This window comes from Sceloporus occidentalis, unplaced genomic scaffold (genome assembly GCF_023333645.1).
Source record: "Sceloporus occidentalis isolate IW3139 unplaced genomic scaffold, rSceOcc1.0.p SCAF_13, whole genome shotgun sequence".
In the NCBI taxonomy this organism is placed as follows: Eukaryota; Metazoa; Chordata; class Lepidosauria; order Squamata; family Phrynosomatidae; genus Sceloporus; species Sceloporus occidentalis.
The window spans coordinates 6582830-6610328 of NW_028316993.1; the positions used below are offsets into that span (position 1 = coordinate 6582830).

General features: G+C 50.2%; 1 protein-coding gene across 2 annotated transcripts in view; it reads right to left on the minus strand.

The window, feature by feature from the left end:
- Positions 1-27499, minus strand: part of POU2F2 (POU class 2 homeobox 2) — a 56524-nt gene that overhangs the window by 4990 nt on the left and 24035 nt on the right. Inside the window, exons 1-15 of one of the 2 annotated variants that reach the window (XM_089478211.1) lie at positions 21214-21294; positions 15133-15198; positions 14375-14409; positions 14211-14267; positions 10779-10901; positions 9907-10104; positions 9408-9513; positions 7946-8037; positions 6220-6381; positions 5826-5967; positions 4807-4955; positions 4027-4203; positions 2684-2750; positions 2050-2260; positions 1120-1193 (exon numbers count right to left, since the gene is read on the minus strand). In XM_089478211.1, the coding sequence (XP_089334337.1) occupies positions 1120-1193; positions 2050-2260; positions 2684-2750; positions 4027-4203; positions 4807-4955; positions 5826-5967; positions 6220-6381; positions 7946-8037; positions 9408-9513; positions 9907-10104; positions 10779-10901; positions 14211-14267; positions 14375-14409; positions 15133-15198; positions 21214-21241 (1687 nt within the window). In that variant the 5' untranslated portion in view covers positions 21242-21294. Of the gene's footprint in view, positions 1-1119; positions 1194-2049; positions 2261-2683; positions 2751-4026; positions 4204-4806; positions 4956-5825; positions 5968-6219; positions 6382-7945; positions 8038-9407; positions 9514-9906; positions 10105-10778; positions 10902-14210; positions 14268-14374; positions 14410-15132; positions 15199-21213; positions 21295-27499 lie in introns of those variants that run through there. The other variant, XM_089478212.1, reaches the window with a different exon arrangement.

Sequence of the window (27499 nt, forward strand, 5' to 3'; positions counted from 1 at the left end):
ATTTAGCCACTGCACCACCAGGGCTCCTTTGCACATCTGCTCACATGCGCACCTTCCCCCAGGAACAAACACCACTCATTCTCGGAAGGGAGGAATCCACTGCAGAAGCCATATTGGGGCTTGGGGGCCACCAGCCTAGTGGGGAACATCCCTTCTTTGGACAACTATCCCATGTTGGTGGAGGGTTCTGGGAAATCTGGTTCAAAAAAGGAGTTTTTCCAAGGACAGGGCTGGAGCACTGCAGGAAAGGAAGACCCATCACTCAGTGCCAGACAGTGCGCTTTGCCTGGAGCACACTAGGCTCCGTTCTCCGCATCACCTCTTAAAACGTTCTCTAGTTAATAGATTTGGGAATTTCTCTGGGCTAGAGATGTCTTTTGGAGGCCTCAGAAACAAGGCAGCCTTGCCTATTCAACCTGTGAACCACAGCTTAATTACTTTTTAATGTAAATCTATGGCATGTTTTTACTGTGATTTATGTCTTAATTTGTCAGCCATCTTGAACCCCACTTTTGGTGAAAAAGTGGGGTGTAAATAAAGTTAATAACTGTGTTGCTGTCATGTGCCTTCAAGTCAAATATGACTTGCCCAGGTTTTTCAGCAGAGGTTTGGAGCGTTTGCTCAAGTCGCCCAGTGGGCTTCCACAGCCAAGTGGGGATTTGAACCCAGCACACAAACCACTGCACCATGCAGGCTGGCTACTAATAATCTCTCCTAATAATAATACTATTAGAGGGGAGAAGAACGGAAGGGAGACATGGTAGTAATGCCAGCAGTAGTATTAGCTGTGGAGTTGGTGAAAGGTAACAGTTGTTTTAACTGGGTAAAGTGTATATGAGAAAACTGTGAAGACCTTTCCCAGATCGGGGGTGGCCCTATTGTGCAGCCAGGCAAGGGCACATTCATTCACAGAACTCCCCACATCCTCATACAGGTTGCTCCAGGCACTCTGTGCAATCTCAGACGCACTCTCTTCCCAAAGCACAGTGGCAAAGATGGCATTCTGTCAAACAACACATCCCTCCTCTAACAACACAGACCCAGGCACATCCCAGCAGCAGGCCAGTGGAGCAGGGCATGGGAGCAATGGCATCATGTCTGGTTCTTCATTCCACAAACCTTGTATGGTGGCCAGCGGGTTGGTGGCCATGAGGGCTGGGTTTAACCCTGCATTCACCCCCAGCACTGTGCTTCTGCAAGCAAACCAGAGGCAGCAAGTTAAAGTTGCAGGGCAGGGAGGTCTATAGTGGAGAAAAACAAGAAGGCCCCTTCTCACTCCTGTCAGATGCATCCAAGATGGGAGCAAGAGAACGCAGCTTAAAATGGGGGGGAGGGTGTCAGTATCTGGCCCTAAGAAAGCATGCGCTCTCCTTGGGGCTTGAGAGGCTTTTACAGTCATTGCCTCCTCTGCATCCAACTTGCTCCATTCTTTGCAGGCGGGTGGGTTGGTAAGTGATCTCTTGGATCTGCACCAGGGCTCTTCCAAACTCTTTTATAAACAAAAAATAGGGCAGAGCTTGCTAAGGGCAGCCTGTGGTTCAAAGGGCATATTTCATCCTCTCTGGGTTTTTAAAAAAATCTCTTAAGAGCTATGTGTCAGGCAGAAAAACAGAGTTAAAGTGCCATCTTACTGATGCACTAGAAGAAAGAGAGGGAGTGAGTGAGGCTTTTTTGTTTGGATGCGTCTCATAATTACACCAAAAAAAGAACTTCACTCAAGAGGTTGCAGCTGGTGCCAGGAATTACCAGAAAATGAACGGGAAACAGAAATGTCATTTGGTCATTTAAAAAAAACCTCAGAAGCAACAGCAACATTAAAAACTGCAGCCCCCAGCAACTTCCCAAGCCCTTTGCCGCGCCTGGAGGCACCCTTCCTGGCTTCCGCCACCTGACTTCTACTTGCCCAGACCCTTTCTCAGTATCACAATGCCCCTTGCAGGACTGAGCGCTGAATGGAGAAGTCAGGCCCAAGCCTCTCTTCCCAGAGTCCAGCCCAACTAGGGACCTGAGTGCATACAGAGAGCCAGCCCAGTCTCTCCGGCCACTTACCCCGTGCTGGGATTCAGGCCTTGCAAGCCAATGGCCGGGTGAACGCTGCCGCCGCCGGGGCCACCGCCTGTGCCACCGCCTGTGCCGCTGTGGGGACTGGGGTTTGTGCTGTTGCTGGGGGGTGGCGTGGCTGAGTTGAGGGGGGCGCCCCCTGCTCCAACCACCGTCCGACTGGGGGTCAGGGAGCAGATTGCTGGGGACAAGGTAGTAACTGCCCAAGAGAAAGAGCATTAAGACATTAGAAAAGGGACAAGTCTTGCCTCCCCCTCCTGTAGAGGACCCCCGGAGGAAGGGGAAGAAGGAGTCTCCGCTCACATTACGCTGAGCCTGAGGGGTGCTGCAGGGGACAGGCTGCATAGCCATGTTCCTCCTGGAGGGCCCTTTGTGGGCAAATGCAGCCAATCCCTGAAGGACCACTGCAGGCACCTCTTCCATGAAGGCCTCTCATGTCCACTGGGGACAAAGGGAGGGGCAAGGTGGCCAGACCATTCCCAGGAGGCCAAAGAGGGACAGTTCTGGGGAGCATCATGCCTGGAGCCCATGGTGGTCAGCACTGCTCCAAGGAAGGCAGAGGGAAGACAAAAGGGGCCCCAGGGACCCAGAAGGGATTGGCAGCCCAAGGAGGACCAAGTACCTGTTGTGCTCAGACTGCTGGAAGCCTGGGAGAGAGGCAGACCTGTGCCAGGGCCGGGGCTGGTCACCTGAGGAGAAAAACATAATGGGACCATATTTGTGCCACATGATTGCACAGTTTCCTGGAAACTTGCCTCTGACCAGCAGCCGGCCAAGGCATGAGGGACCACTTGGAGAAGCACTGCTCTGGAGCGTGCCAGAAGGCAAGGTGGGCATCTGAAAGGTGTGGGGGTCAGCCCTACCACCAGGTAGAGCGGGATAACCCTGTCAGGCAGCAGAAGAGGGGCTGGAGCCCCTCCAAGGCCTTCCAACTGCCTCCCATGGCTGTTTCTGTCTCCTGGGGGACAAAGCGGTGTTTCCCATGCAACCTCTTCTGCACCTCCTAAATCGGCTTGCTGCCCTCAGGTGGGAGGTGGAGGAGCCTATGCCATCCGTCAGTTGCTTGTGGACCAATGTGTAGGGACAGGGATGGTCACCACAGGCCTTTTGGTGATGGGCCCCTTTCTCCAGCTTGGACCATGCTACCCTCTTCTCCAGTGTTGAGGGGAGGCTGTTTCTCTTCTCTACAAAGGAATGCAAGGGGTTCCACCCTGTCCTTAGCCTCAGAGAAACAACCTGGGTTGACCTGGGGCTCTATGGAGAGATAGTTAGGGACAAAGGGGGGAGCCTGAGCTGCAGAGCATGGAAGAACCAGCAGGGAAAACATTGGACTGCAACTCCCAGAGTCCCCCAGCCACCACAGCCGCATGCTGCCAGGGAATCATGGAGCTGGAATCCAATTTTCGACTTTTTCTGAGCTCAGTAGAATTTTGTGTGATGGTTAGGTTATAAACTGATGCAAAGGTATATCAGGGAAGGAAACCTGGAAATGATGTGCCTGGCGAGAGGGCATGGTAAGGATGGCCCATTGAGAGGTTTCAGCTGGGGGGTGAGGGCAAAAAAGACATGCGTGGGAAGGTGCAAAGAACAGTCATAATAGCAAGAGGAAAAAGTACAGGCAAGTTCTGTGAGTGAGTTTTGCCAAACATCAGGGCAGGAGGGGGCAAGTTAAGGCATACAGGGACATCACACCTGAAACCTATGGAACGGGAAGACTGACAGGCACAAGATACTGTTAGGCGGGGTGGGAACCCTGTATCCCTTCTCCAGACGTTTTTGGAAGCAACTGCAACTCCCAGTATGCACGACCAATTGGCTATACTGGCTAGGCAGGCTGTTAGGAGCTGCAATCCAATTCTGTCTGGGGAAAGGCTGTGGAGTGTCCCAGGTCCTGCCAGCAGGGATTATAGCAGTGCTTATAGGAGATGGGGGTGAGGATTCAGGATCAGCCAGGGAGGACTGTACCATGTGAGGGCTGTAGCCTGGAGGCTTGCCCTGGGCAGGCAACATGGGAGAAGAGCTGCAGGGGTTGATCCGCTTCTCCTTCTGTCGGCGGTTGCAGAACCAGACGCGAATCACCTCTTTCTCCATGTTCAGCTGCTCAGCAATAAGCAGGATCTCCTCTGAGGTAGGCTTCTGGTTCTGCAGTGGGGGAGGACAGAAGGAAGGAAGGAAGGAAGGAAGGAAGGAAGGAAGGAAGGAAGGAAGGAAGGAGAGGGTGGTGTGACAATGTCCATGCACTGGGCAAGCGATGAGGCAAAGCCCATTAGGAGGTGTGGGAGGTGGGGAGGTTAGAAGAAGGATGTGGGAGCTGGGCTTCATTGGTTTTCGGGAATGTTGGTTCTGCCCTCAGACTAGCTCCAAAATCTGAGAACAAAAGGCACCAAGTTGCTGCCACTCTTTCCCACTACACTGCTATAGTGCTTCAAACCCGCTCTAACTGCCATGACTCCATCCATTCTGCTCTCCACGGCTTGGCTTGGGTAAAACTGGCCTTTTGTCCCCAGTTTTTTGCCAGGTTGGAGAAAAGGAAAACTGAAAGACAGGAACGTAAGGAACCACGGTTGAATCTGATCAATGAGCCCTGTTAGAAGTCACTTGGTTACGTTTTTGTTTCTCCCGAGGGACTGGGGTCCCCTCCAATTTCGTCCTCCCACTCGGCTCTGTGAGGAGAAGGAGGAGGTTCAGGCTGAGAGGCAGCAACTGGCCCAAGGGCCCTTGTTGGGGGTTGAGGGAATCTCTCACCGCGAGAAAGCTTTTTTCCAATGCAAAGCGGACATTGGTCTCGATGCTGGTCCGTTTCTTGCGCCGTCGGCCTGGCAGCCCATCGAAGCCCAGGTTGGGACTGGTCAGCTGATTGGGACTGGGAAGCGTGGAGTCCACAGACATGGTCTCTATAAGACAGGAGAGACCCCCTGAGGTCAGTGGGGGGAGGCCATTTTCCTGCTGCTACCTGAGGCATCCACCCCCCAGGTACCCACCGGGTAGATCCCCACCTTCCCAAAAGAAGCTTCTCCCCTCAGCCTGTTTCTCCCCCTTTGCTGGGCTCTGGAAGTGACCGTATTCTGCTCTTTTGTCTCCTTTCTAAGTTTTTTTTTTTTTTTTTGCGGGGGGGGGGTCCCATCTGAGAGGCTTTTAAGTCAACCATGCACCCATGGGAGGCAGCAGGAAAAGAAGAAGACCTCATTACAGGTGATTTGACTCCATCAAGGAAGCCACGACTGCCCTGCGCTGGCAAGATCTGAGCAGAACTGATCTCTCTCTCATAGGGTCAACATAAGTCAAAGTTAACTTGATGGCAGATAACAAGGATGTCATAAGGAACTGGGAACATGACTATAACAAAACGGGTCCAAAAACAAACCAAGCCTGAATTCTCACTTGCAGCAAAGGTTACTAAACTCAGGCTATTGAACTTTGGACACATCATGAAGTGCCATGATTCATCAGCAAAGTCAACAATGTTGATAGATGTGGAAGGCACTAGGAGAAGAGGGAAGCTACATTACAGGTAGATGGAGTCCACCAAAGAAGGCCCAGCTGCTGCCCTGGGTTTGTAAGGCCTGAGTGGGGTGTCTGATGACCAGGGAGCTCTGAGAAGTCACCATAAATCAAACCCAAGTTGATGCCCTCCAATCCAGAACCCCTTTTCTGTGCCTCCCACCCTCTTGCCACACACGCCCTCCTAGTCCCCCCTTCTTTCGCGCTCCTGGTGCCCTCCTGGCCTTCTTCCTCCCCGCCCCATCCTCCTCTTCTTCACTCACCAGCGTCATTGAGCCATTTCTCCAGCAATGGTTTGAGCTTGCACATGTTCTTGAAGCTGAGGTTGAGTGCCTCAAAGCGGGAGATGGTGGTCTGGCTGAAATCATTTCCATAAAGCTTCCCCATGGCCAGCCCCACATCACCCTGAGAAGGATGGAGACAGATGGGGATATGAGAGAAAGCATGGCCTCTGGTGTGCAAGGGAGAGCTGTGGGCTCCTTAGCTGGATGCCAACCAGCATTGTAGCCCAGAGGTCAGGGCCATGAGGATCTCACCCTTTACTGAACCAAAACTTTTTACTTCTTGAGGTCAGCAGCCATACTAGGAAGGAGGGAGAACCAGCTTCCCTCTTTCCCCCCAAGCACACCTGCCCAAACTCAGCACTCTTGCTGGTACCTGCGTGAAGCCCAGCTTGATCCGGCGCTGCTTGAAGGTGCGGGCAAACTGCTCCAGCTCCTCCAGGTCGCTGGGCTCTTCGGGGTGGGAAGGGGTCTCCAGGCATTTGGGCGGCTGCGAGTGAGCGAGGTGGGACTCGGGGAGGCCGGGCCGAGTCACTTGCTGGGGAGTCGGAAGGGAAGGAAAACCATACAGGAAGGCTGCTTTCTCCGGGGACACAAGCCAAAGGGTAAACCCATGGGGAGCATCATGCCACTCTCCTTTATTTATATCCGGCCTCAGAGTTCAAGGCAGCTAGAACAGGTGGGACAGCCTCGCCACATTGCTACTCTCCATATGCTTGATACCCCAGGGCTGGGGGAAGAAGCAGTGCACTTTTCACAAAACGTTAACCAAATGCATCAAGTGCATTTAATTAATTAAACCAGTGTTCATATCTCTCCTCTGCCCTGGCATCCCACTGGCGACCTTGGGCACATCACACTCTCTCAGCCTCAGAGAAAGGCAATGACAGGCAACCTCCTTGAAGAGATGTCGGCTAGACACTGGCAGTCAACTTGAAGGCGCATAATGCCAATAACGTGAAACCTGTAAGCTTTGGACATCCTGACTTTAAACTTCAAAAAAATCTTCTATAAAAACCCTGCTGTTACTGTATTCCTTCAGACTGCTGGCAACACCATTTCACCATTTGGGGCCTGCCCTCCCCACAAGGGACCCCTTCCTTTGCTCCCAGCAAAGCAGCTGCATGGCCTCAACTAGGCAAGACTGGGGGCCATTTCCCCTCTTTATCTGGGCTCCAGAGGAGAGACCATTTCACAGAGCCCTGAACATGGACGAAGGGAGGGTCTGCTTCCCAATTTCTTACAAGGGAAGGGTGTCAACTACAGTTTAATGTGATGATTTTAAAAACTTTCATAAACACTTTTAATTTGTTGTTCTGCAAGCTGCCTTGGATCCCATCCTGGGAGAAAAGCAGCATAAAAGTAAAGTAAATAATGATAATGATAATGATAATGATAATGATAATAATAATAATGTTTTGTAAATGTAAATATATAGGCACTAGCAACGTACACAAATGCAAGCTCTGATCTGTAGCTTCTTACAAAAAAGAATTCCTGATTGTTGCCTAGTCAGATTGGAATAAATATAATTAATACCTTCTGTGAAGACAGATACATTCTCTAACTGGCAACCAATCTGTAACTTCTTGTAAGAACAACCTTTAATTGCTGGCAAAGGATGTTGACTTTCTTGTTGTATGTTATGGAATTGCATTCAGGCCTGTATTTTTGTGTTTATGGTTATTTGCTATATGTATGGGCTGTAGCTGTCATCTCTATTGTAGCTAAACTTGCACTTTAAAAGAAAAGAGTGGAAGGAGACAGTGCCAATAGATGTATAGATTTGTGGAGGGAGGGAGAGGAGGCAAAATGAAGCCATTGCTCCTCCAGGTAAGAATTCCACATCTGTTTATGTGCAACTTAAACTGCACTTCTACATTGTTCAATGTATGCTGTTTTAAGTGACTGATGTTAGAAATTTGGGGCCGAAGGGAAATTCCATGGGGGTGGGCTCATTTGGTGGAGACCATGTTCCCCCTCCCTGAGTCCCCAGCCCCCACGGCTACAACCCTGAGAAGGACTAAGGAGGAAGACACAAGACGGTGGCTAACAAGACCCCTGGAAAAGGCTTCTCCGCCGCCGCTGCCGCCACCGCTCACCTGTGCTGGGAGTCCTGCGCGAGGCTGATTCGGCAGGAGGCTCCCGGGGTTTTGCTGAGGTAGCTGAAAGAGATTTGGTGTCGGAAGCAGCCCTGTGGAAGGAGAGAGGAAACAAGTAGCTCAGCTCCATGGAGAGCCAACATGCCCTCCGCCGCCATCGTCTCTAAGTTATCGCCTAGTTTCCAACCAGGCCTGCAAAAAGGAGTCTCGAATTTTAGCCTGTGGGTTCCTGTTCTTCTGTGGCCGTTTTTGAAAGCAAAGCAAGTTCCTAATCCTTGTGAGCTGAAAATATAATTAAGGTGCACATCCACAGCTTTGGCTGGACTTATGCAGGCCAAAAGGAAACCTAATGCCTTGGCAGGAGAGAGTGGGGCTCTCCAAGACTCCAAGAGAGACGACCGTCAGAGAGGAAGCAATGCCTGAGCAGCCCTGGGTTGGAAAGCGGAGGGCAACAGCTAGCAAGCAGAGAAAGAAGGTATTTCCATACTGCAAAATCTTAACGGTTTGAACTACCTTCCCTACCATACGGAAATCTAGCATTTGTAGTTTTATGAGGTACTACAAAGTCTCCCCCAAACTCCACTAAATACTCTCTGACAGAGAATCCCTGAAACTACAAATCCCCCATTTCCATAGGATGGAGTCGTGGCAGTTAAAGCTGGATCAAAGTGTTATAACTGTGTAGTCTGGATATAATACCCAAAGTGGCAGATTCATGGGCCCCCTTAAGCCCAGAAGACCTGTCTGTTCCTGTGTCCCAGAAGGCGGAGGGTAACTGGGTTGTGGTCATCTTCTAGTAAATGCTTAGATATATTCTGACTATATTTTTAAACTTTGAAGGTTAAAGGCAGTGCCTCCTAACAAATACAAGTGAATCTGCCACTTCAGAGGACTTCTACATCTGGTGTTCACTGGAGAATTACTGGAGAACACCCATGAAGCACAACAACAGCAACAACACCAGAAGAATACACCGCTATGATCTTGAAAAAGGAATAGCGGTATATAAGAATAAAGTATTATTATTATTATTAAATGCAGATTGCCTCGGGGCGGCCTCCCTTCTTCCATTTCTCTTTATGAGGCCCAGCTCTGGCGTGGGCAGAGACAGTTCAGGCAGGTGATTTTGCTGTCATTTCAGCAGCAGTTTGCGGTTTCTTTTCCTTGTTATCATTTGAAAACATTTGAGAGTCATGAAATTAGTTGAGAACAGCAACATTTAAATAAGTGAGTGCTTCTGTGCAAATTAAATAATTGCATTTATTTATTTTAGAATATGGATGGGAAGGAATAAATTTGTTTGTTTGTTTGTTTGTTTAATGGCCAACTTGCCCCAACTCTTTGTGCTTCTGGGGGTGCTGAGCATAGGCCTTGCTGACTGGGCACAATGGGAAGAGTATTCTGGCGCTCCTGGAGGCCCCCATTCCACCCACCCATCTGGGCATGTGCCATTCTTCTTTACCTTGCTGCCCTTGCTGGGCCTGTGGCAGCAGAAACTGTGCGGGCGGCTGGAGGTGGTGTCCTGGGACCAGGACAAGTTGCTGGAGCTGGAGCAGCTGCTGGATGTCCTGAAAGCAGAAAGGGAAGAAGGGAGCCAGTGAGCAGAGCAGCACCAAGACCCACGGATCCAGACCTAACGCGGAAGAAGAGGAGGAGGTGGGCCTGCCTGTCCCAGAGGCTCCTGCTTTGAACTGCCCTTCCCATAGTTTCCTCTGGTGAGTGGCAATGCGATTAGAATGGCTTAAACAGATGGCACAGGTTCAAGTCCAACACTTCTCCTGTCTCCCACACAATCCAGCATATACACAACCCTTTGTGATGCTGCAAACGAACAGCTCACATGTTCTCCTTAACTAATTCCTCTCACGTTCCCAGAGGGGTGTGTTGGACCCTGCTATGGGGTGGTAACCCCAGACCACTGCTGCGTTGATGCCATCCTTGTGGGCACCAGGAGCACTTACCTGCGCAGTGAGCTGGATGGGCTGCGAGAGGGCCAGCTGTGGCGTCTGGGGCTGGTTCTGTGGGGCTGGCAGCTCGGCCCCTGGCTGCTGGGAGGCGGCGGCGGCAGCGGCGTTGGACTGCTGCACAGCAGCTGCCAAGAGCTGGGCCTGGGCCTGCTGAAGGAGCAGCTGCTGTTGAGCTGGCATCAGCGCCGTCAGCTGGGGTGAAGGAGAGCAGGGGGGCACCAGGTGGATGCGGCCGGGACCGTGGCAGGCGAGGAGTTGGGCACAGGAGCAGAAAGGGGCAAGGAGTAGCAGCAGGGAGAGGGAAGAGGAGGCGAGAAAGGGACAGGAGGAAGGGAAAGCAAGGGAAAGGGATAAACCAGGCAGAAGAGAGAAGGAAGAAGCGGCTTAGCTGGGTGATGCAGTCTGAAGCACCCCAAGCAAGCAAACAGAGAGCCAAGCAAGCTGCCCTGGTCCTGAGAGAGATGCCTGCTATGTTTGTCATTCACATGGGACAGAGAGAATTTCCTCCCAGGCTGGATCTGGCAACTTTCTTCAAAGTAATTCCAATGAAGCCATAGCACAGACTTTGTTGCCATTACTTGTTTAAAGGACACAGAAGCGACTCATTGGATGCTTTACTGACTTCAGTGTTCACTACTTTCCATTTCCACTTCTTTTGGGATGGGAAACCCTCTTAGGGTGATCAAGAGAATAACTTTTAAGAAGTCACTAGAAATGGTGCTTGTTACAGGAATAAAGTGATTTTGTTCCCTCTTGCTGGGTTACCTTTGAAGCATGGCTTTGCTATGCCGGCATTACTAAGAAAGCAATAAAGAGATGGCTGAGCCCCAAACACTGTCCCTTGCTGCCCCAGGAACCTGACTTACCCCAGCCAGCTGGCTGCCAGCTAACATGAGCTGGGCCTGGGGCAGGTGCGCTTGCGGAGCTGGGGCCGGAGCCGGAGCCGGGGCTGGAGCTGGAGGCATCTCTGTGGGGTCTTCGGCTTTGATCTGGAGGGAAAAGAGAAGGTGGAAGGAAATGGCAAGGGCTCTGTTTCCTGCCCCGTTGTGTGTGATGAAGGACATGCCCTTCCGCTCCCTCGCTGGGTCACTTCCAAGAGAGGCTGAAGGAGTCCTTCTTCCCATTCTCTTCCACTCAGCTCGCCCTTCCTTCCTCACCTGCGGAAAGTGACTGGGTCTAATGGTACCTTGATTCCACTCTGACTGCCATGCCTACATCCTGAGGAATGCTGGGATATGTTGTTCGGTGAAGCACTAGAGCACCTGTGTTCTCAAGAGCCCTCCCTAGACTGCAAATCTCAGGATCCCTTAGGATGATGGTGCCTTGATGCAGGGCATTTTTAAAGCAATTGTTACTTAGTGGTGCCCATTCTCCTATTCAAATGTTTTACGAAACTAAAGAGTCTCTGCTACATGCAACCTTGACATTCAGATAGTGGAAAAAATGTTGCTTTTTAAAAGGAGGATATTAATACATAAATCAGTATCCTAGAAATTTTTATTACCATGCCCAACACCAGAAAAATACCTGAATTAAAAAGAAAAAAAACCCCTACAACTCATATCAAAATTTAGGAAAAGCTTAGAATAACAACTGATCAGGTACTGCAAAAGATAAACTATTTGGGGATTGTCTTCATTTCTGGTCCCCATTAACCTCCAGGGATAGGAATCATGTGGTCCACCGATTAATGGAATGGTCTGTGTCCCTTGGTCTCCCCTGAGAGCCCAAAAGCCAGGACTCAATGTCCATTTGGACACACAGCTATTACTCGAATGCCTTGCCATTATGGCAGCTGAAGTGGCATCATAACACTATAGCTGTGGGGTGTGAAAGAGTGCCAAGTCACCAGGCCCTGGGGAACTCTTCAAGAGGAAGAGCTGGTTGGGACCAGAGAGACCAAGCATCAGTGTGTAAAAGACAGAGTCTTGCATCACTGGAGGGAGAGGATGGGAGCCCCTGCAACATGCTGAGCAAAACCTTTTAAAAAATAATCCACATTAAGGCAGACTAAATCCTGCTGCTTGAAAGCCTTGTGCTCAGTAATGGCCTTCTGCACATGTTTTGTGCATGCTTTTGCTGTGGGCATTGTGGAGGAACAAAGAAGAAGGCAAGGCAATAGCATCCCACCCACTGACCCCTGGAAGTTGTTGCTATCTCTTTCACACATCGCTTCTCAGCTTCCTGTTTTGCTGCTGGTCCTGGGACACAGGGAATTCCCCCCCAAACCAACCTTGATTCATGAGTTCCTACCAGACTGATAACAAAAGTGCAAAGCAGCACACTGCCTTGCCCCACCCACCTCTCTTCCACCTTGCCTTTTTCTTTTTCACACATCCACACATTTTCCTGATCTGTCCCTCGGGCTTCACTCTATGGGCAACCCAAGCAGTTGCTTGGCCAAGAAAAGCTTGCCATCCAAGAGGGGCAACCCCAGGCTCCTTTTCAACATTGCAGGAGAAGAGCGGGCAAGCCCTGGCCCATGGCAAGTGCTTAGACTGGTCCTGTTATCTGATACATCCTCTCACATCTGAAGAAAAAGCAGATGCGGTGGTTTGAGTAATATGCAAATCTTCTGCAGTTTGATCTATTAATCAAAAAGCAGGTGAATAATCAACCAAAAGAATCTTTAATAGCTTTGCAGCTTCTGTTTCGGAACAAAAGCAGGGTTTGCAGGCCTCCAGAAAAAGCGTGTTAGTCCAAAGATTGTAAAGGTACAGAGGACTGGGGTTGGTTTTGATTTCCAAAATTGACATATTGAATGATGGGCTGCAATCTCTCCATCTCCCTGCCTCCACCAGAGCTCCCAGACAGAGGGCTCCCAGCTCTAACAAGCAAAAGACAGGCACTGGGCAGCTATGGCCCCTTTTCCTCCTTAACGGGTTTTTAATTACAAGCGGGGGGTGGGGGTGGGGAGATGAAAGAAAGAGCTGTGACTTGCCTGAGAGACTTATCTGAGCCACTTTCCAAAGAAAAAATAAGCTATCAATGGAATTTTTTAAAGCCCCTTTCTTCCAGACAAAAGAGTTAGAAATTCTGTCTCACCTGCAGCCACCACGGCAACATTAGGTGAGCGTGGTCAGAAAAATGCAAGGCAATCTCTGGGTGGGTGGGCGGCTGATGGGGGTAAGCATCGCTGTTGGCTTCAAGGTGGCCACATACTCTTGACAGCAGATGATATTATTATTATTATTATTATTATTATTATTATTATTATTTGCTAGCAGGCCTACCACCAGGCCAGCAGCTAGCATCAAAACAGGACTGGGTGGAGCTGAATTCCAATTGCTGTCTCCACTTGGACCATTCCCTCCCAGCCTCAGTGCCCCTTTGGATGCTGTGAGGACAACACCTGGAGTGAGGAAAGAACTGGGTTCCTTCTGGGCAGACGCTTCCAAGCTGTTTCTTTCCAGATGTTTTGGCCATCAGTTCCCATGGTTCACCAGGGACCTAATTTTAGCAGCAATGCCATCTAAATCATCAAGAGGCCCCAGAATGGAGCAGTATGTCCCTGGGCATGGGCTTTGATGGCCTTGGGTATGCCTGCTGGTACCAGATCCCTTCCCCTGGCAGTAAGGGCTGCTCAGGAACATAGCCAGTGCCTCCATCAGCTTTGCTTCCATCTAATGATCACCAAGCCACCTGTGTTACAAGAAGAGCTTGTGACAGGAGGGGCCTCAGAGGCACAGGGAAAGCAGAAGGACCTTTCCTGGCTGATTCTCTCATCAGCCACTTGGCCTCTCCTTCCTTTTCCCATCTCCTCTCCTCCTGACTCCGCAAGAGAGCCACAGAGAGAAGGTACTGCCTTACCCCCCATAGATGACAGCTATGGACTCCCCTGGGAATACCTGGAGGTTGAGTGCAGAAAGGCCTCCTTTCAGAGAAGGCTGTGGGTCACAGAGATGGCTGGCAGCCAGTGGCTGGCCCCTATCACTGGCAAGCATTAATGGAGAACCAGTTCCCCCCTCTTTGCAAGAGCCCTTTCCCACCCTAGAAGTTGATTCCAAGAGTGGGGAACACAGGCAAGATGCTCCTCAGAGAGGCAAGGGAGCCAGCAGGTCCAGGTTCAGCTCCCCAGTCCCAATGCAGAGTCTGCCATCAGATGGGGCTGCCTTGCCCTTGCCTGCTAAGAGTGGTGCAGATGAGATTGGCTGGCCCTGCCATTTGTGGGAGAGAAGGTCTCCCCCCATGTGGAAGATAGTCCTTCCAATGTGGAAGAGAAATGAGACCTCCGATAGACCCCAGCTGAGGAGCAAGGGAATGGAAAGGGAGGAGAGGGAAAGGAGACTGGCTCTTACCTTGGTGCCGGTGCTGGTTGGGGATGGTGAGAATGGAGAAGGTTTGCTCTGCTGGGTCTGTGAGGAACAAAGGGAGGGAGGGAATGAGGAGGCTGGGCAGGCTGACGGGATGCCCCACTGCTCTTCCCCACAGGATACCTCTGGCTTCTGCCCAGCCTTCTCACCTGGTGGTTTGTGTCAGGTCCATTTCTTTCTGTATCTAGAACCAAAGACAAACTCATTACAAAGCAGCCTTAAAAAGCAGATCTAAAGAGCCCCTGCTTGGAGTTGTTCCGAACCCCCTCCCTAAACCCACATCCCTCACCCCACAGGAGTCCCAGAGACCCATCCAAGCCTGATGAACCTGTCCTGTTTCTTCCCCTTCTCTGCTTCCGAGTCCTTGTAATGGTCTCTGCTCCTCACAGCAGTTGGCAGGACTTCAGCCCTGAACCACAAAGTTCCTTTTGGCTCTAGAGCTGGGAGATGGAGCTGCCAAAAGTAACTTTCTGTGCTCTGACCATAATAAACCTGAATGCTCAGCAAACTCTGCTTACTGTGAGCTCTGAATGGGACCAAGGTTTGCACAACATATTTCAGCTTAAAACCCTTGCTTATGGGCAATGCTAAAAACAATAGACATAATGTTGGTGGTTTGTGTTAAAGAAGCAAGATGCCACTTCATAAAGGATATTTTTAACTGATTAGTTTTTTTCTTATAACCAATCTATTCTATTTAGTATATAATAGCCATACTTATTTCTACATTATAACATATTTTTATGACATGAGTTTTACTTTCAAGCGCCTGATGTGTTGTACATGTATCTTCTTTTTGCACAGGGCAACGTATTCTCTTTTATGCCATGAGTTGTAGCTATAGAGGCAAAAAAAATGAGAGCACACCACAAAAGCGCTAGTTGATGCCAGAAGGCGATGCTGCTACCTGTGTGCTCCTCTTGCAGCTCCAGCCGTGCCTTCTCCAGCTCCAGGGACTTAGACATTCTTACTTCTGGGAGAAAAAAGAAAAGGGGAGAGAAACAGAGGGGCATCCATTGAGCCAGATGGAAAAGGTTTGCTCAAGAGCAGGGGCAGAAATTGGTGGCATAAATCTCAAAGGCATGGGGGGGCACCAGAGGTTCAAAGTTACACAACTCTATTACATTCCCCTACAATCAAAGTTACACTTTTGGATACCCAGAGCATCCTAGACAGCAGACCACTGGCCATGCCCCAGAAAAGCACTACCTCTAAGCTCTGCCCTGTTTGATTTTTCATGGGCAAAAGGGCAGGCTACAGCCTGGACATCTTCTAACTCCTGTCAATTGTCTCCAACAGTAAAAGGAATGGCTTCATCCTTTAAAAAAACCAAAACTATTGATTATTGAAATTCGACTCTTGAGAGAAGGTTCTGGTGCTCGATAGTCATATCCCTGTGTGGCGCATGTGACCCTCTGTTCCACCTTTGCCATCCCAGCCTGTCACAAAGAAGAGGAGCCTTCTGAAGGGTCAATTCACAACCAAAGTGAAACCAGCCTCCCCTCAAGCAGGGTACCAAGACGGATGCATGGGACTCGAGGGGAGCATAGCAAGGTGCTTTCGGGGTCCCTTTGTTCACGACTCCCAACTCGGACTGGATGTAGCTGCCTCAGCCCTTCACCAGGTTTCAGGTGGGACTCTTTCCCCAGCCCTGAGCCGGCCCTTTGGCCCAACAGCCCACTGCTGCCAACTCTGACTGGCAATGGCAGTGGCTCCTGCCAGGATACAAACAGGGCTCTTCCCTAGACTTTGCTGGAGGCCCCAATACTCTTCTGTTGTATGTGGCTCCCACCCGAGTCCTTACCAGGGTCCCCTTCATTCTATGCAGTTAGAGCCCTCTGGTTCCAGGTCAACTGCCATCCAAGGGAATCCTGGGAGTGTCAGTTTGCCCATGAATATGCTTCCAAGTCACCTGTCAGTTATGGCAACCCCATGAATTTCACGAACAAGGAATCCTCAGAGGTGGTTCTGCCACTTCCTTCCTTTGGAACAGAGCCTCCAGCACCTGGGATTCCCTGGCGGTCTCCCATCCAGGGACTAGCCAGGGCTGACTCTGCTCAGCTCCCAAGGCATCGCCATCACATTTCATAGTGATAATCCATATCACTGCAACAACAACCACAAATGGGTGGTTGAGAGCTGGATGGGTAGATAGACAGAAGGAGAACAAGAGGGATGGATGAGGAGGCACTCGGTTTTACAAACTCCTGGGAGAGCACAGAAGTGCATTATCCAGTGCATGATTTTGACAACAAAAATGTCACTAAAAACCCAGCAAGAATGATTCTAGCTCTTACGGTTGAAGAAGAACCTCAGATATATTTAGAACAGTGACGGTAATGCCAGCAACAGCTTCAGTGTTGTTGGAGGAAACCAAGTTCTGTTTTTCTCAGGCCGTCTGTCTCTCTCTCTCGCTTTCTCTGTCCCCAGTTTCTGGCCACATTGCCCCCATTCAGCTCACCTGACCCCATGGTAGGCATGAGGGGCAGTTCCATGCACTTTAAACAAGGCAGTTCCTCCCTTGACTTGGAAAGTAGGGGAGAAGGGATCCATTTTAGAAAGGGAGAAAGGGTCTGGGAGTGCAGAGGCCTCCCTCCTGCTCCTCTTGGTGGGTTGCCATTCCTCCATTCTCTCCCCTTCTTCAGCCATGCATTGAGATGGAAAGGAGGCACCTGAAGAGTAGCCTGGTGGTCAGGGAAGACCTTGGAGGCCCAGGAGAAGGACCATTCTCCACTCCTCAGCCTCTAAAAAACGGAGCCCTGCCACAATCCTTCTCTTTGGAGAGGGTCTGGGTATAAGGCAGAGATTAGAAGAATCTCCATTGGCATTCATTCCCTGGCCCAAAACAAAGGTTTCCTGATACCATTGAGAGGGACTGAGCCGGTGGGACTCAGATCCTTCCTCATTCAACCTTCCAGAGCAATTCATTTGCGCAGAAATACAGGTGAGTTTTCTGCATCACCCCCACCACCTCCCTACATTTTCTGTCCCAAAAAAGAGTGGGGTTTGCTCAGGAAAAAACACAGATGTGTTTCTGGGCAGAACATTTCCCCAAAGGGCTTCCTTGATGTCCAAACGCAAATCAAACAACTACCCAGAAATCTTTGGGCTCTTTTGCAGGGGGAGAAAGGGACAATCATTATCTCTTCTTGCATGGGAGGACAAGCCAGACAAAGAATAACAGCATTAATTGAAAACGAAGGGAGTTGCCACCATCCCACCTGATTTGGACCTCACTGAAAGAGAGCCCTTCTTCACACACTCAACAATTAGTTAATTGCTGCAAATTGGTCCTTGGGACTGTCTGAGGATGTACCTCTGCTAGGGTCCCTGTCACGTCCCACCATTGTAGAGCTATGATTCCACTTCAGCTACTGCCGGGGCTCCATCATCCTATTAGTAGCCTGGGGAGGAGTGCTTAAGACTTTTCATCCAGAGAGCTCTAGTGCCTCATCAGACCCCAAACCCAGGATGATGCAGCCAAGGCAGGTGAAATGGGACCAGCGCACTAGAAACGTCTGCTCTGGAAGGGCCCTACACTGTTGCAGAATGGGGCTCAGCTGCCCCGCCAAGGTTCAAATTCACCCCACCGTGACTTTTCTCATCAAGGGAGATCCTCCAAACAGAAAGGAGAATCTTTATTTTTCCACATATTGGGTGTGAATATGGGGCTGGGGGGATTTGTTACAGATAGCATATCCCCTGTTATTAATTTGTGACAAAAAGAAATATAGATTTCCCAATACTTGGGATCTGGCCTGGAAGAATAAATACGCAGGCCAGAATCCTGTGTCATTTTTGCTGGGGATGTGAACATCACAAAGTGTTTCAGGAAATAAATTGTGGGGGGTTGTGTGAAAGCACTGTTTTGCAGGGGGGAAATCCCAGTTTCCAGAAAATAGGGCTTTTTTTGGTGGGTTTTGAACAAAATAACCATAATTTTTGCACACAGAAAAATGTGTGGTTCCAGGAACGGTGTTTCTGAGTGAAATAAAGAGGGTTTTTTGTACCAAACCATTTTCAAGAAACACATCTTTGAGTAAACACACTGTGCATGTGTGCTTCTAGAAGCTGGAGACGGTTGCAGAAGAAGAAGAAGAAGAGGAAAAATGATCATGTTTTTGCGCAAAACAGCTCAAACTTTCCAGAGAAAGCCTACATATATTTCTGCATAGAAAAATTTCCCAGAACACTTTGGGATCTCCAAACACCGGGCGACAATTGAACTGAAATATTTGCTTTCGACCATAGTGCGGAGAAAACTATGGAAATGGTTCGTCCTTGCACCAGAGGACAAATGAGGACAAACTTGATCTCTCCAGGCCTGAAACCATCCAAGCTGCTGAGGAACCAAGTGACCCCTTGCAATCCGTAGTGAGCAAAGCTCTGTGTTCCCCATGCAAGCTGACCATCCACTTAGTCTTTCCGCACACACTTGAAACAGGCTGGGAGACCCACCTGTCCACTGACCGCTGCCCTCTTCTTCTTCCTTTCCCTTTCCTCCAACAAGACACCCAGATCTTGAAACATCAGATAGGAAAAGAGCTCAGGCAGGACCACTGTCCTCCTCACGGTGCTTCTGTTCTCTAATGGGCTAAACCTGTTGAACTGCTGCCAACCAGGCACACCTCTTCAAGACACACAAGTCATTGGGGAGAGAAGAAGGAAAGAAAGCAACTGGCAACCACACAAATGCAACCAATCCCCCTGATCTCCCCTATAAGCCAAAATGGCCAAACTGAGGCTATTGTGCCTTGGGGACATCATGAGACAACATGCCACACTGGAAAAAATGATAATGCTAGCTAAAGCAGAGGGAAAGAAGAAGGCGGATGGACTCCATCTGGAACCCCAGTGGCTGCCCTGAGTTGGCAAGGCCTGAGAAGGGCAGTGGATGATGGAGGCTCTTGGAAGTCTCTCATTCAAAGGGGCAGAATAAGTCAGAGCCAACTTGAAAGCAACCAACAGTGAACTGGCAAAGCCAAACCTGGGGGTCTTCTCTCTTCCCTGAGAGAAGCACAGCTTTCTTTTCTCCAAGGCGCAGGAGGTGGTCTTTTGGGGGTGGGGGGCCCTTAGCAAGACCCGAAGCACTGGTTTCTCAGTCACCTCCTCCTTCCCTCCCCCGCACTCCAAAATGTTGGTCACCCTTTTGCTGGCTTTCACTTCTGCTTCCCTTTCACATTTTTAGACATTTTAAAAACAGCTTCCAGTTTACTGAAAACCCAGCTAAAAACAGATGCCCAGAAACCATTTGGCAGCTCTGGGGAGGGCTCCTTCCCTGCCCCCCATCACCAGCAGAGCCACCGGCCCCAGTTCTTCTGCCTTCTTCTTACTCAATGGGCCTCAGAGGCAGAGTGACCTGGGGCCCAAGGATGGCCAGCGGTGGGCTGCAGCTACCTGGAAGAGGCCCAAAATGAGGGCATTTGGTCCCCTATAAGAATCCCTCCCCATGGCATTTTCCTTCAGTCCCAGAAATTCTAGCATTGCAGTAACTTCAAATGTAAAAGTCCTCAGTGTGAACCTTTTGCAGCGTCTCACTCTCTGCCATGCAAGAAATGTGGGGATTGAAGGGGGAATTATATGGGGGGGAGGTCTGTTTAAGAATCCTTGTTGGGGGCCAGTGGTTCCCCGAAAGGTACATCCCTGGCTAGACACAAACAAAGGCTGGGCTCCTATGTCCATCAACGGTTTCAAAGAAAAGCATGCATACACACACACACGCACACACACACACACACACAATTGCATTTCGAGCTGGACCTGCAAAATATTCTCCTCTTAAGACTAAAAGATACAGGACCCTTACCTGCCTTTGCATCTGGTCAGCCCTGAGCAGCTGAAATCCTCTGTCCAGGGGCATCATAGGATTGCAAAGACAGCCAAAAAAGACCCCAAACTGGGGTGGGGGGTGGGAGATGGCAGAAAAGAGCAGGCTGGGCAGCTGTGTGAAGTCCAGGGCCCCACAAGAAGCCTTGACATGTGTTTGCCCACCTGTCCGGCCAAATTGAAACCAGCTCCAGGGGAGCCTCTCAGCCAACTGGAGCTGCGGCACAACCATGCCGCTCCTTCATGCCTACCTCCTGCTCATTGGCTCAAGGATGGGGATGCTACATGCATCCTCCAGATGTTGTTGGACTGCAGCTCCCAGCAGACTCCAGCCAGCATTGCCAATGGTGAGGGATGCTGGGAGTTGCCATCCAGCAACATCTGGAGGGCTGCACGATTCCTTCCCTTGACTGGATGCCCTGATCTGCTGGAATGGAGAAGGGAAACAGTTAAGAGAAAGCAAACAAACATGGCTCACATAGTGAGCTACTGGCACTGCCACAGCTGCTGCAGCGGGGAGCTGAAAAGCAGGCAGCCCTGAGCCACTCTTCTAACTAAGGAACTTATGTTCACAGCTGAATGACAGGTTCATCGGTGGGTGGCTCCCTGGCTCAGCCATGTCTTGGTGAGAAAAGCCTTCCCTTGGATCTCTGCCTGGCAGGCAGCTCTTTGGCACAGGTGTGCCTCCCCCCTTCAGTACTTCTCAAAATACTCTCTTTCCAGTTGGAGATAGCTGGGTTTTGGCGGCTTCCCCAACCCGCCATTACCCTTCATCCATGGAATTTCCTTTGTCCCACAATTGCCCTCTATTCCCATCACCTTTGCATTGAGCTCCACAAGACAGAGCCCAGAGACAGCCAGGCTTTCTTTTCAAAGGTGCAAGGTGTGAGAGCCATTTGTGGTGTAGGTCTCACTACTTCTGCCCCATGGCATTTGCAGAGCTACAGGAACAGCCCCAGACAACTGACAAAACCAAAGGAGGCCAGAGGATGGAGCATGATGGCCAAGGCCAGCAGTGCCTTTGCTCTACCAGAGAACATCATCCTCCAGCCAAAGATGTGCACAAAACGACCCCCAGGAATTAAGATTACTCTGAAACAAAAGGGAAGCCCCCCAGGAAGGAAAGCCACAGAACTGGGTGGGCACAGCCGTGGCTGCTTACCTGTTGCCCAGAGGCCCGAGTTCACCATGGCTAGGCTCCGTCTGGTGGAAGGGAAAGGGCAGAGGAGGCAAAGGAGGTGGAGGGCCCTGTCTGTGTCTGTGGCTGACAGGAGATGTGTGCTCCAAAGAGGGGAAGGACAGCTGGCAGGACACAGGCGGGCCTCCGTCTTTGGGGCTGGTCCGGGGGAGTCCCCAGCGCTGCAGAAGCAAGAGCAGTGAATGTGGCAGGAAGCAGCTGGGAGGAAGGAGCCATGGCAGGGTGTATGTGTGTGTGTGTGCGCTTACATGCAGGCGGGGAGAGCCAACAACACTGCAAGGACTGGCACACAACAAATACATGTGCAGAAGGTAGCAAGTTCCCTTGCCCTTTGTGCCTGCATGTGCCCACCCTTTGTGCAAGGGACCCACACAGGCACATGCCAGAGGCTTCTGTGCCCCATACCTGAGCTTGAGCGCAAAGGTATGGCAAGCCCATTATTGCACTGCATGGCAAGCCAGTTATTCAAACATGAATGGGACCATCAGTCCTGTCCCTAGTCAGTGGAAAGCATGAAACCCCAATCTCTATTCCTCTGCCCAAAGTACAGACCTTGGAGCCTGGAACTCCAGTCTGGAGGAGCTAGTCCACCTGGAGGCCCTGCAGGTCTCCCTCCCTGCTCTTGCTCAAAAAACCACTGGTATTACTTCAGTTGCACAACAGCTGAGTTCAGTGGGGCCTTGGTATCTACTGGGGTTTGGTTCTAGGACCACCTCCCCATGATAGATACCAAAATCCATGGATGCTCAAATCCCATTAAATACAGTAGTGTCATAAAATAATGTCCCTCTCCTTCCCTCTCTCCCCACTTTATGGATTTTCTCTGGTAAGAAAGAAGATTCAAGAAGCAAACAGTAGGGCAGACTGCCAATGGGGAAGGGTGTCATCCAGGCCCCCGGTAAAACTCAGAGAATGAAGCTGGGCAGCTGGCACAAGAAATGCCCGTCCAGAAGCACCCAGTGATGACCGGCTGCTTTTGAATGGACCTTCGAGCGGCCAGAGCTGCATTTCTGCATGCTTGCCACTGGGGGGAGGCAGAGTGCCACCAATTCTTGCACTCACCTGTGGCCCAGAAACAACACCACCTTCGGGCTGGAAGCAATCACACTCATGTTCACTTCCAACATGCCACATGGACATACAGGGAGGCAGAATGCACCCAGGGAATGCAACTCTCCAACTATAACAGATCATTAGGGATCTCTGCAGCTGGACTTGAGATAATTCATTTGCCAAACGCAAAACAAAGCCACATAACGCCACAAGCCCTGAGTGGGGCATGAGTGTACACACAGCCAAGGTCAGCCACACGCTCTTGCACACTGGAGTCCAAAGGAACCACAAGGATCATCCAGTCCAACCTGCTGTCATGCATGAGGTTATGGGTGCCAACAAAGAGATGGAGGCAGAGGCTACCCACGCTCACACACTCTACCTATACAGGTAAGGAGACCCTTCAGTGAAAAGCTGAGCACCTGCCAATAGAACAGGCCACCTTCCAGGCTCAGCATCTCCAGCTGAATGCTTTCAAGGTGGCAAGCCCTGAAAAGAACTGTGTCCAAGCCCCCAATTCTGGGCTGGACAGATTCCATACAAGGCCAATCTTTATATTTTACACACTTGGTTTAATAAAGTCCCAGCAGCTTGAGAGCTGGAACTGGGAGATGCCAGTGAAGGGAGGCTGAACCCTGAGCAATAACTACACTTTGCCTCACAGGGTTGCTGTGAACAGCAGACTCCACAAGAACAGTTTTGTAAAGTTTAAAATGCTGTATTGCTCCTGACCAGATTAAGTCTGGTGTGATTTGAGGAGCAGGGTTTGGTTTTTGTGTTTTAAAGTAAAAATAAGAATTTAGTAACCAAGTCCTGAACAGTTGGGTCCTGTTGAGCTGAATGGCTGCTGCCTCTGGTCCGAGAGACCCAGAGAGAGCCAGGGTCCAGTTCTCGGCAGAGACAGTTCTTGGATTAATTTTAAAACTCAGCCTTTGTAGCAAGGCCTGCCCGCATGCTCCGTTCATGAGAAGGAAAGTTAAAGGCCCAAGGAGTGAGGTGTGGACCAGTAGGGGAATGGGATCCTCCCTTCAACGCAATGTTTAGCTCCGAAGCTCAAGGTGCTTCAGAGCATGGGAAGGGTACGTCACCCACATCATCTCATTGCTGCTGGAGGTTTGGGCCCCAGACATCCAGATCAGAAGCATGGCAGGCAACAGGCCACTCTGAGCCCTGGGACCGCTTTTGGTTCATCAGGAGCCATCCAGAGGGGAGCCACAGGCTGAGATTGCAAGACATGAGCAGAGCTGGGGGGCTGGTGCTGGTGGTGATAGGGAGACTCCTTAAGAAGCCAGCCCCACTGCCCCACTCCCCCCGCCAGTGCTGTGTGCGAGGAACCTGTGGGTAGCTGGCTGAGCAAGGGAGCTGGGGGTCAGCATCGAGGGGCAAGAACGGAGCCGCCCGGCCCGGTCCCTGTCTCCCTGTCCCCGTGGCTGGCTGAGGCGGGCGGTAATGAGAGGAGACGGCCGGTGTCGCGGGCGCTCCCCCGGGGCTGTGGTTATTGTATGTGACGCGCCGGCTCCATCGCGCTGCTCATATTTCTCCCCCGATCAATACTTTTGACTCCCTACAAGACAATAATCGCTTGTCCGCGGCCGCCAGTCGATCAAATACATTATTAGAGTGTGCTCCCAGGGGAGCAGGGAGCAAGGCGGGAGGGGGAGCAGGGAGCAGCAGGCATTTGGGGGGCTACCAAGGGGGAGTGGGCCTGAGGTGGGTGGGTGGGTGGGTGGCAGCGGCAGGCAGAGGGGCTCTGGGGCTGGCTCTGATCTCTTCCCTTTCCAGGAATGGCTCCTTCCACATGCATGGGCACAGGGGTGCCTTATGGGCTGTGCCCAAGCCTTGGCAAAGCTACGTTTGGACTACAGCTCCTGGAATCTCCCACACAACAGGGCCCCTGGGAGCTGGGGTACAAAACTCCAACTGCATCCTCATCCAAGACTAGCTCTTCAGTGAAGAGATGGGCAAAAACACACAAAGAGTTTTGTTAGCTGAGTCGAAACGTCTAGCTTTCCTCAGAACTCCAAAGACTTTTCATCTGAGGAGAAACCTCCAAAAACCTCCAGGCTTCAGATGGCTCTTCAGTCTGTGAAGATGCAAAAGCCCCCCAGAGAGATCACATTTATTAACATCCTCCAAATATTGGATTTTGCACAGGAACACAGGCTTGTTTCAAATTATCCTTCAGGAGAGGCTTCCGTGGCCACTCTGTTCTCCAGCCAGGCTTGGACCTTCTGACACACAGGGGTCCATGAACCTCAGTCCTCCAGATGCTGCTAGTCTGCAATCCCCGTGGTCAATGCTCAGGGATGATGCGAGTTGCATCCAGAACAGAGACACAAGATCCCTGCCCCTATACCAGGCTATGGGTCTAGCACAATGAGAGTGACCCACAGTTTTGCTCCATCCACCATGCTCCCACCTGCCTCATTCACAACAGCTGTAAAGAGTTTTGGAATTTCTATTCTGATTCCATCTTAGGTCAAACGTTATTCAGTGTGCCAACTGAACCCTAAACTGTGTTCGTTCATTTTAACTTTGGTTAACCCAAACAAGCCATCTTTGAAAACTATTTACAAGGAAAAGCTTAACCATAGCTACCATAGCTAAGGCTAACCGTCACCACCTCAGCAAACCACATTCCAGTTTTTTAAAACCTTCTGCTTCAGCCCTAGTGCAAACCCAAGAAGTCCCTACAAACAGTCCCCCACTCGCACTAAAAGAAGAACCCGAAGGAGTGGAAGGAAGCAGAGGCAACAGCTGGCAAAAGACTGTCAAACCCAAGTGCTCTAATGGGAGACTTTGTGCTGCTTTCGACCGGTGAGGAAGAGCCAAGACTTTGCCATGTAAAACCAAGCCTCAGATGGTGTGAATGTGCTCCAATTTCAGGCAAGGCAAAGTTGTCTGTGTTCTGCATCAGTGCAAAATATCTGCAGAGAGTGTGAGCACAAAAATCAGCATTCAGAGAATCTCAGACTCTATCCTTTCAAAATTGCAAGTTTCTGTATTTCACCATTGCGAAAACAGGCTGGAAATCTCAGAGCCCCCCCCCCCCCCCAACTGAGTTTGCTGAGGATTTCCAATGACCCAGCATAGAACAGGCAAGGAAGAGACTGGGGAGATCATCAGACGGAGGGAAAAGGGGGGAAGGAAAAGGCATAAGCCTGGCTAAATCGTGCAATTGCACAGAAGATTTTCAGACAAGGTTGTGCTTATCCAGGACTTCTCCTGGGAAGAACCAAAAACGCTCCAGCAACAAACCATTTACAGGGAAGTCCAGTGAATGGCTCCACAATAGTGTGAAAGAAGCACAACTGTGAGAGTGAGAAAGTTAATTGCGCTTCATTTGCACTATTGCAGAGGCAAAAAGGGATACGCAGAATGCATTGGAAAGGAAGCAATCTGTTCTCTTTGCCAGGATCAGTTTTGCAATGGATTTCAGTCTTCTTCTGAGGGGTGGGGCACAATTTTCTTTACACTGGATTAAAACAATGTGGTGAAGTAATACATTTTATTTTGTGGTCTTTTATTCTGTGCGGGACGGAAACATCATTTCAAGACAGGTGCTGTAGTGCTGAAATGACACATGCGCAAAACGATCAATTCCAATGTACTAACAATTCATTCATGTGTTCATGATATTATATGGTAATGTCACAATAATCATGTGATTGCGTGACTGTGGGAAAATATTGAGTGGTATAGCGCTACTGTTGCATTAGCTTTCATTGCTGCAATTATTGCTGAATCGTCCTTGGTGTGATCAGCTCCCTGGAGATATCCATGTTTGTATCGCAGAATGTGTGAACCCACCAGAAAGGATGGCTCCCATTCTGGCCTTGCTCTGTCCTGCCCCATCATCCCCTCCTGTCTCCCTTGCATTTGTGACATCTTCATACAGAGAGAGAGAGAGGATGCGAAGAATTATTAAAACATTCACAAATGGTTGGAAAACGTGCTTCTAAAGTGCCGGATACCAAAAGAGGAAGATTCCTGGACTGATCAGAATTTTCACCATTTGGGAATTATTCTGTATGAAATTGACAGATGGGCTTTATGCACAAAAAGCAGCATTTTCTGCAAAGAAAAGGCTGTGTCCTGCACAGAAAATGTTGCTTTCTGTGCAAAAAAAAAGCCACACGTGATTTTTGTACAGAACAGGTTCCAAACTGCAACTACGTAGTTTTCAAAACCTGCACAAACTGACCTTGCTCCCATATATCCACCCCAAACGCCCTGGGCATCCAAAGCACATCCATGATTTCAAGGTGCCAGAGCTGCCCCTTTGCCTACCTGACACCCTCTAGAATAGATGCTGTGGACTACAACTCCCATTTCCCTGGGCAACAATTGGCTGGGGCTTGTAGGCACGGCAGTCTAACACACCCAGAAGGCCTTGGGCTGCGCAGGGACGGCCGGCGGTGGAGCCTCTTCTTCTCAGGAGCAAGATCATGGAGACCAACTCCAGCTCCTCTGCACCAGAAAGCTAGAAAGAGCATCCAGCAGCCCTGGGAAGTTTTCAGGAAGACCTGAAGCCAAGGAGGGAGTTACTCTCTGCTACCCTTTCTTGCTTTTTACCACTTCTGGGACGCCTTCCTCTTCTCCTCGATCCTCTCCTCTGTCTTTTAAAATACTTACTCCTCTTTCTCTTTCTTTCTCTTCCTTAATATTTTTTCTGGTTCTTTTTTTTAATACTATTTAAATAAATTAAATTAAAAGAGTGAAGAAAGGAAGGAGCCATCTCCTTGCTGCCTCTATTATATAAATGACACGTTTCGTTTCTCCGCATCTCCCTCTCGGCTCCTTTTCCCTCCTGTCTCTTCTCAATAATTACCCTGTAAGTGTTCAGACGAAGACGTGGCTCTATTTCAATTTCTGCGCAGCGTTCCGTTGATTTTAAGCACCGTAGGAATAATAAATAATCGCTGCTGCTTCCACAGGGAAGTCAACTCGAGGGAGGCGTCTGCATCTCTGACGGAGCTGGGGAAGGAGGCAGCCAACGCTAATCGGAGCGGAGCCTTGGTGCACCTGTTCTGCCATCCGGGCGCAAGGCTAGAGCCCAGTTCTTCTGAGCATGGGCAAAGTGCCCTTTTCCTGCACCACCAAACAAACAGCCACATCTTCTCCCAACATTTGGGATTTCAGAGCACATGTTCTTCCAACTCAGAGTTCCAGCACCCATTTCAGAAAACAAACATGT